At 49.9% G+C, this 9562-nt stretch overlaps 1 protein-coding gene across 2 annotated transcripts; it reads right to left on the bottom strand.

Moving 5' to 3' along the window:
- Nucleotides 1-227: 227 nt before the first annotated feature.
- On the bottom strand, nucleotides 228-9516 carry FZD4 (frizzled class receptor 4). Of its 2 annotated transcripts, none has more exons than XM_081533335.1 (2): nucleotides 8900-9516; nucleotides 228-6729 (listed from the first exon to the last, which is right to left on the bottom strand). In XM_081533335.1, the coding sequence occupies exons 1-2, from the start codon at nucleotides 9185-9187 to the stop codon at nucleotides 5401-5403; spliced, it is 1617 nt and encodes a 538-aa protein (XP_081389461.1). In that variant the 5' UTR covers nucleotides 9188-9516; the 3' UTR covers nucleotides 228-5400. The 2 variants fall into 2 exon arrangements, with proteins under 2 accessions (XP_081389461.1, XP_081389462.1); XM_081533336.1 differs by having other exon boundaries at nucleotides 8698-9516.
- Between the last annotated feature and the right edge of the window lie 46 nt (nucleotides 9517-9562).

Below are 9562 nucleotides of genomic sequence, written 5' to 3' on the forward strand. Positions count from 1 at the left end.
ACTTAAGAGTTACTGACAACCACAGCAGTGATGGATGCTGTTGACCTTGGACCTCAGAGGGTTGGCTGACCCAGGAGAAATCCCACGGGGGAAAATTGCATCAGCAAAAAGAAGACAAGGCTGTGCCCCTGCCCTGCAAACCCAGTTCTTTATTTCTCCCTGCTGGGTAAGCGTGCTTCCCAGGGGCTTTCAGACACCTGCAGGAAGAGGCCAAATTACACACTAGCTAATAAACAAAACTTTATTTTCCTTTAATACAAAAATTAAATAGCAAAGTTTATTTTTTTTGTACAGTGATAAATTAGAAATTTACAGTACAGACATCAATGCAGACATACGTTTGTACATTCTCGATAGCACGGTCCATTTCTTCTGACGCTCAGCAATTCATTCAGGGCACGTCGTAGGGGTTTGCCTGGTACCTCTAATGTCGAACATCTGAAAGTCCCTCAGGTTGGCCTCAAGGGGGCTGGAGCTGCGGGTGGCCCAGGGGACTGAGAAAGGCCACACAGCATAAGCTTGTCCGCCTCACCAGTGGGCGGAATTTCATCTCTGTCTAGATCACACCTGATACTCCACCTTTCCTACCAAGAGCTCAAGGAACCTTTGTCCTCCTCCCGTCTGAAGTCTCACAACATGCCTGTGAGGTAGGAAAAAATCCAGGGCCACCTAGATGCCCCACTGGGAGAGACATCAGCATCGCCTTCCCAAAGCCCACAGCCAGGCTGGCCTGAGCCCGAGCCCTCAGCAGGATGGTGGGAGGGCAGAGGGACCCAGCCTCCGGGGGGCAGGGGCACTCGCAGCCTCCTAGGAAGCCTGCTGGGATGACAGTGGTCATACACTGAATACTGTAGGCCATCAGGGAGCTACGTAAGCTCGGAGGACATGGCTCATGGGTCCCCAAGCCGGCCCTCGACAAGTTGCCTGGGTGAATACTGGGAATTTGCTGGTGCAAAGAAGAAGGGAAACAAGGTAAATCAGAAACAGAAACAGCACACGGGTTTACCGCGGGGGAGAGGCCTGTCGGGGCGGGCTCTGGGGCTCACTTTCCTCCAGGTAATGCCCAGTGGACATCACTGCACACATGAGGACAAGAGGCGGCAGCAGACAGCTCTGCTCAGGCCATAGCGAAACAAAATCCATTAGTTAAGCCTCTGGGATCTGATCCTTGGTAGAAGCAAAATGCTCTGCGAGGAGTTTCCAAGATCTACGATCTAGGCCCTGGAAAAAGATGAGAACCTGGGTCCCTGGCCAGATGTAATACAAACGCTGGTGGGACTCTGAGCCCAAGTACAATAAAGGAGCAAAAAGAACCGTCGAGGGTCCAATGACGTGATGTAATTGGCTGGGACAGCAATTCTCTCCAACTTCGCCCCCATCACGGAATGCAATTCAGGACGTACATGGATTCTGGCGGCTCCTTTCAGGGGGCACTCTACAGCCCTCTTCCCAGCTGCGGCGGTGGCCCCCTCACCGGAAGCCGGCGTGTGCACATCCTGGTGAAATCTCAAGTTGAGTCTGCCTTCCAGGACTGAGGCTGTGGAGCCCCTCTTTACACCTTCAGGTCTCAGCCTGGATCCCAACACTGAATTCAGTGGCCAGGAGGCTGAGGGGGGCAGGGCAGAGAAGACAGAGCCGGGGTGCTGGTAGTGTCAGAACCCAGACACAGAAGCTTCCTGGGGTCCAGGTTTGGGGGATGCAGGAGACGGAGGGCCAGGGGAAAGCAAAGTCAGAGAGCATCTCGGGGAAATAAATGAGTGTCCCTCCTTCTCCTGGCTGAGGTCCCTGAGCAAGCTGCCAGTTCAGGAGCAGTCTCAGGGATCAGGAAACGGGTCTCCACAGAGGAAAAAGGATATGACTCAACCAAGGCGCTCCATCAGGCGGTTCTGGTCAGCTTCACTCTCCCCAGGTTCCTCTGCCCTGAGGTGCGGCCCTTATGGAGGAGGAGAAAGGAGCCTGCCAGAGAGGAAGCTGACAGAGGTGCCCTTGGGCCTTTTTGAGGCCAAGGGATTTTGTAGGAAGTTACAATTATATACCTGCTTCTCCTGGATTTCTGAGAAAGAGGAAGAATCCTAACCTTTTCCCTAGCAAGCTGCTGTCCTCAAATTCACCTGTGTGAGTCACTAGATGGGTTTCCCAAGTGGCTCAGCGGTAAAGAATCTGCCTCCAATGCAGGAGATTTGGGTTCGATCTCTGGGTTGGGAAGAACCCCTGGATGAGCGCATGGCAACCCACTCCAGTATTCTTGCCTGGAGAATCCTTTCAGACAGAGGAGCCTGGTGGGCTACAGCCCATAGAGTCGCAAACAGTCAGACATGACTGAAGCAACTTAGCGTGCATGTGCAAGTCACTAGAAAACCCCAAGCCCTAAACAGCCTGCCCTGGAAGCCACATTAGATGGAGCCAATGTTCATGATCGTCCTGGAAGGTTTCCACAGAGACTGTCCTATAACAGAGTTGATGCTTTCTGGCAAAACCCCTGTACATCGATTTGCAAGGAATCCTGGGAAGGGCTGAGTGATGGGTTAAAGTTAGAAAGACCCAGGAAGAGGTTTATGGGATGGAGACAGTGAAACAGGTGGCAATTCAGTAGCCCCTGCTCCTTCTGAAACCAATGGCAAAGTTCAGCAGAACTAGGTCGGATTGGTTAGAGGAACAGAATTGATCCTCCCTGACATCCCTTAAGGTGCCTAACACAGGGCGTGACACACAGCTGGCATTCAATAAACGTGCTGATAATTAACTTTTTTTTCAAACTAATACCAACTTAAGAGGTGATGATAACTCACTTCAAGGTAACTGATAACTAACTCTTCAGCCACAAAGCTCCTTTCCTAAAACCATAAACAGAATGTGACAGGAACAACCTATAAGCCTGTGACATTGCCAGTGTGTGCCAATGGCCAGTTCCAATCAAATATACTTCCCCCGAGAAGGCAAGAGATCTACGGAAGAGACATTCTATGACCCAGAAAGCTCCAGAACTTGGGCATCCAGGTTCACCCAAGTACTCTTACTGTCACTATTTCATCATTCATAAACACGGAGCACCCTCTCCATGGCTGGCCCTCTGCTAGGATGCTTGCCTCGGTCACCCAGTCACTGAAACATTACAAAGAGAATTGCATTGGAAACCCCTGCACGGTCCTTCTTCCCTTTCCTGGGCCGGAGTCTCCGAGCAACTCCCAAGACACTGGAGAGGAGCGTGAGTAAGGGCAGGCTTTGCCCCCTGGGTGCACGCTCCAGGGCCCCGGCCAGCTATGGGAACCATCTGCAAGCAGCACAGGGAGTTCACATTCTACGTTTCAGGGGTGATGCAGTCGTAGATGGAGTTCAACTGGCCCTTCTGGGGAGCATTTCTCATGCTCCTGGAGCCCTGACCCAGAGTCCAGCCAAGGTATTCAGGCCCAGAACTCATAGTGGGGGCCACCAGTGCCCACTGGGCATTTGTGCACAAAACCCCAAGACTTTGCCTTCCAAAACAGACAACCTTCCTTACTCACATCTTCATCTCAGCTCAAGAACCACACCAAAACAGAGAGAGAAGAAAGGAAAATGTCAAACCAGGGGCATAAGGCTCAAACAAACAAAGACATGCTTATTTCCAGAATCTGAACTCCTATTTGCAATTCTGAGTCCCTAGAAACACTTTTCCATAAAGAAATGGGATAAAAGAGCTTTCCTACCTGTTTTAAAGGGGAGGCAGGGCAGGGATAAATAAATAATCATCCCAAAGTTGCTAAAGCAAAGACCAAGATGAACTTCAAGGACAGCAACCTGTGACATCAATCTGTCCCAAAGATCTGCTGATCAGAAGACCTCAGCGGGTTGAGGAGAAAGGCCAGTTACAACTTTAAAAGAATTGCAACTTTCGAGAGGCTTCTAAGGGGTACCCCCTTGCAAGGAATATAAAGCATACATTTTAAAAGCTCTGGATACCCCTGCAAAATGCAATTAAGACCTGTGCTGTAAGAGTTTGCAGTTTTTCATTTCATATGGTCTACACTTTATTCCCTACAAACCAATCAAGCTCCTGGCTGATATTCTGGAGATTCATTAAGCACCATATAAATACTCCAGGCCACACTGCTTCCAATGAAATCTTATACGGAGCCCTTGCCAATTACTAGGAAACAATTATGCACCAAGTAGTTGGATTAGTTGTCCTTAGCTCCCTCTACAAAACTGAAAACGTCTCCATTGTGCTAAGCAGACCAGACTCTGATAACATTCTTATGCTAAAGAGAAAAAAAAAAAGGCACTATCATTCTGAGAATGCAAGCTGACCATAGTTTTAAAGTCAGTTGAGTAACTATTAAGTCATGGTCCAAGAATGTGCTTTTAATTGTAATTGACACACACAAATTATACAGTTAATCTGTGTGAATGCAAAGTTGCCAAGAAACGTAACATTTTAGCTCTTCCAGACTGGCGTCTGCATAGATAGAATCACACGAAGTAAAATATATTAAATCCCTGGTGCTCAATGCAATCAGTCTCTGGGGTGGGTAAGGTAAGTCGACTTGGTAAATTTCATTTTCCTCTGAATTAAGTGATTGTCAAGAAAGTGAATCGCCCTTCCTTTCCCCCTGTTAGATCTGCTGCAGTGCAAACATTCCTATAAAAATACCTATTTTGAGTCATTAATGTAAAATGGAGAAAACAGCAGCGGTCTAGGACTGAGCTGTTGAAATTTAAGAGGGAGAGAGAGAAGAAAAATCCACGGGATACCTCATGTGTGTTTGTACAGTACTTTTGTTTGTTCAAACAATTCTGTTTTATGACAAAGGCACTGAAAGATTCTGACACCACCTCTTGGGAGAGCAATCCACAAAGTTCTAAACAGCAGACAGGGCACCACAGAAAATGTTTATGTTAGATCAGCCAAACTATAAAACTCTTGTAACACTTCTCTGAACCCAGTGTTTCCAGTGTTTATAGATCGCTTTGCTGTTTGAAAGACCCAGTTAGTATTTAAAACTTTTAAAGGGTTAAAAAAAAAGTTAATCTTTCTCCCTGTAAGTTGCCTACTCACAGCTCAAATCCCACCCTGCAGGGAAAAGCAGCATCCCCTGGACTTCCTGGAATCTCGGGAGGACCTCCACGCTCCAAGCTGCGACCTGCTCAAGTGATCAATGTTTTGATTTTTCACAGCTTTGAAAGCCTCTTACTGGCTTTTCCATTTTGGATCATTCCAAAGTCTGCAGCAAAATCACTAGTTTTATGATGCTGGGGGAGATGGGTAGCGGGGGGAGAGTGGTGGTGGATTATTGGGGGGGTCACTGAAGTGTTGCTAGTTTGTTCAAACTGAGATTCACTGCAGGAAGCTTTTAGTAGCACTTGCACCCCAATGCTGGCCTTCCCCCTTCACAATCTGGAAAGCGCGGAGGCCGGCTAGCCTTATACCACAGTCTCATTGCCTCTCCCAGGCTTCACCCAACCATTCCCTCTTTTTTCTCTCTTTACCTTCCCAGAATTCACCAATCTGTTGGAACACTTCTGCCACGTGTGCAGAGTTTTGGCAGACCAAATCCACATGCCCGAAGTGATGCCCACCAGCAAAGACATAAAGATTTTCAACATTTCCACTGCCATGTTGGAGTCATCTGCGGAATACCGGAAGAGCGCCCAGTTGGAGATTTCATAGAAATAACAGGCAATCACGCAGGTTGCAGGCACCGTGTACAGGACTGAGAAGACCCCGATCTTCACCATCAGCCTTTCCAGCTTGTCTGTCTTTGTCCCATCCTTTTGAAGATTCGACCGAATTTTGAACAAGGCCACCAACCCCGCAGCAATGAACAAAGTCCCAATCACCAGGTAGGTGAACAGCGGGGCCACCACAAAGCCCGTGAGCGCGTCCAGGTTCTGGTTCCCCACGTAGCACAGGCCAGTCAGCTCGTCCGCATCCACCAGTCTCATAATCAAGATGACAATGGTTTTCACCGCGGGGATGGCCCAGGCTGCGATGTGGAAATAAGAGCTGTGCATTTCGATGGCTTCGTGACCCCATTTGAGTCCTGCTGCCAAAAACCAAGTGAGCGTCAGAATAACCCACCAGATGGAACTGGCCATTCCAAAAAAGTACATCAGCAAGAAAATGATTGCACATCCTGTGTTCTTAAGGCCTTCTTGAATGAGAACAGGTTCTGCTGCCTCTTCAAAATCGCAGGATATCCTTTCCCGGCCTACAGTCAGCCTGACAATATAAGCAATGCTATAAATATTATAGCACATACTGAGAAAGATGATGGGGCGCTCCGGGTAGGAAAACCTGGAAGAATCGATCAGGAAGGTGAGCACCGTGAAGGCGGTGGAGATGAAGCACAGGCTGGCCCACACGGCCATCCAGACGTCGGTGAACTCCTTGGCCGAGCGGCTGTACAAGCCAGCGTCATAGCCACACTTGAGAACACAGTTCAGGCTCCTTTTCACCCAGATGTACTGATCTGAGTTGGTTCCCACGGAGTGGCACTCTTCCCCGGGCTGGATGGGGGTTTTGTGAGGCAAGGGCACTTCCTCATCACCTGGCCCTTCCATGCACATGTGGTTGTGGTCGTTCTGGGGCGGGAATTTGCTGCAGTTCAGGCTCTCCGGCCAGGCAAAGCCAAACTCCTTCAGGACAGGCTCGCAGCGTCTCTTGACCGAAAGGCACATCCCACCGCAGGGCCCAATGGGGATGTTGACCTTCTCTGTGCACATGGGCACATACACAGAGCAAAGGAAGAACTGGAAAAAAGTCAGGAAGCAAACAAAGAGAACAGTGACAGTCGACATGGAAGTCTGACCGAGGGCTTGCACAAATCTGACTTGCTTCTGGGCAAAGTCCATATCTACTTTTAAATTGGTCTATAGGGGTATCTGACTGTGAGACTCTGACCTCAAATGAGCTTGCCTAATAATCCATCACTCACACCCTTTTCTTCTTCTGGGTCTAGTAAACCCTTTCCAGGAGAACATAGATAAATAAATATATAAAGGGGACCCAAATCATTACATAATCCCCTTTTGCACAACACTTAGAGAAATAAACCTTAAAGAGCTGACTTTGAGCCTCCCTCCCCTTTCAGCTACTATTTGAAAGAGCTGGACAGACTAATCAGTCTGATTCAGTCCTCTGGGTGATGGGGTGATTTATGTTTATTCCCATTTCTTTATTACCGTAAAAACAAATATTCAAAAAAAAATGTAGACCCGGCTTTTATCATGTATTTAATAGTCTCTCCTTCCTCTATTTTATTCCCCCAAATTATTTTTTAACCAGTCTCATAATGAAACAGAAAATGTCCTCATTGAGACACTGTTAAACCCAAGGATGGGAAGCAAGTTGAAATCTCTGGGTATCAGGAGTTTTGTTTGGCCAGGTTTCCTCAATGAATAATAATGAAGCACAATAGGAAAATACAAATGTTCAGTCCCTGAAACTGCAGTACCAGCAGGGGAGAGTCCAGTTGCTGTCCTCAATTCCTCCAGCATTGATAAACAGTCTGCTTGGCTCCTTACAGATGTTGTCTATGAAGTCTAGAGTTACAAGTAACTATTTTCCAGCATGTAAAGGGATCTCGTCCTGTCCTTCAAAACAGCTTGGCTGCCTCCCCAGGATACATGTAATTAAAAATATATATCCCCGAAAAGCTGTTTTGCCAACAAAATTGCCACTGATGTCAGGATATGTGTTGTTTCCAAACTGAGAACTCGCAAATCATTTTCCTAAGCTTTTATAACCTAGTTCTAAAATCCTGACACTTCCACAGGGACATTTCACCAGCAACAGGTCTAATCCCAACCATCTTTCTGAAACCACCATCCAACTTTTCAAATGACCTATGTAAAAACATGCATCTAGTAAGTCAACTGCCTGTCTGTTTATCTCTTAGAAGTTAAAACCAGAACCACAGATTTCCAAAGCTTTCAGCCTGGATAACTATAGAACTATCCTCTATTCCACCCCCCCACCCCCACCCCCCAGTTCTCTTATCTAAATTTCTAAAAATCACTCATAGTCTTTCCAACAGAAACACAACCAGTGTTAACATTTTTTAAAATTTCCTTCCAGTTTTTTTTTTTCAGTGAATTGTGGTTGTGGTAAGATTTTAATCACCCGTGTATACAAATTCTTTCTTCACTTATGTTAGGAAGAACATTTTCTATATGACTACATAGGCTTTAACACTTTTAATGACTGGGAAAAAAGAAAAAAGAAACTTCCAATACACAAACTACCTTCTGGAGCTTGACCCTACTATCACCTCTTCCCCAAGTGATGCCTTCTCCCCCTCCAGGTACTAAACCTGCCCTTAACCCTGAGAATAAGAAGGAACTCAAGCCAGCGCAACCATTCCTTCGTGCATGACCTCTACCATCATCCAAGACAAGGCGAGGGGCCATTCTGCAGCCATTCTGCAGAAAACGGGCCAGGGGTGTTGCATTTAATAACACACTCAAAAAATATGGGGGAAAAAGGAGGTCGGCGAGGGAGCAGACATTCCCTGTCTCCTTATCACTCCCTTCCAAGTCTTAGCTGCAACTGGCTGCCGTGCGGAGGACTCGCCCACCGAGCAGCGGCGGCCAGAATCCTTGGCAAAGATAACTCTCAGCTCCGCTGGGGTTAGGGGCTTGGCCAGACACGGGTGGGCAGAGGAGAAAGACGGAAGGGCGGGGTGCAGAGCGGGTTCTTTCGCAGGCCAGATGACTTACACAACGTTTTGGCCTCCAGTCCCTGAGGAGGAACAGCAAAGTGGGGGTGGGGATGGAAATCACTTTTCCCGGATAGATATCGTTCCTTGAGACCTAGGAAGGGCACAGTGGGGCTCGACCTGGCAAGGGTCCCGGGGAGTGAGTCCGGGACTCGGAGGCGTCCCCCTGCCCCAGGGGTCCCGCCCGGGGAGGGGGCGCCCACCTGCAACTGGCTGGAGCAGCCGTACTGGATGAGCGGCGTGAAGGTGGTCAGCTGCAGCTCGGCGTCCGTCTGCAGCTCGTGCCCCACCAGGTTGGGCATCTTGGTCACGTTGTAGCCCAGGTTCTGGCACATGGAGATGCGGATGGGGTCGCAGCGCCTCTCCTCCTCGTCCCCGAAGCCCCGCGCCGGCCCCACGAGCAGCAGCAGCAGCAGCAGCAGCCGCCGCGGACTGAGCCCGACGCCCCCGGGGCTCCCCAGGACGCGCGGCCCTGCGCCCCGCCAGGCCATGGCCAGAGCCGGGGGCGGCGGCGGCTGCGTGGGGGGCTGCTCCAGCAGACACCCCCAGTTTGCACGGGGCCGCCGGCCGCCCGCGCTGCTCCCGGCTCCGGGGAGAGGGCGATAAGGCGCCAAGGGCGACGACGACGGGGCGGAGGGGTAGCGGCTGGTTCTCCCGCAGCTGCGCGCGACTGCGTGGGGGCACTAGACGCCGCGAGCCGGGGCCGGAGGACGGCCCGCGGGGGTCATGGCTACGAGCGGCGAGCCCCTGGCCGGCGCCGGCCACGTCCGCGCAGCGCCTCCGCCGAGCCCGCCAGCACCCTGCGCCGCCGCGCCGCTCCGCCGCCCGAGCCCGAGGCGGCGCTGGAGGTTCGCGGGGGCGGGCCC

Source organism: Giraffa tippelskirchi, chromosome 10 (assembly GCF_054371585.1).
Source record: "Giraffa tippelskirchi isolate mGirTip1 chromosome 10, T2T-mGirTip1v1.2.pri, whole genome shotgun sequence".
Taxonomy (NCBI): Eukaryota; Metazoa; Chordata; class Mammalia; order Artiodactyla; family Giraffidae; genus Giraffa; species Giraffa tippelskirchi.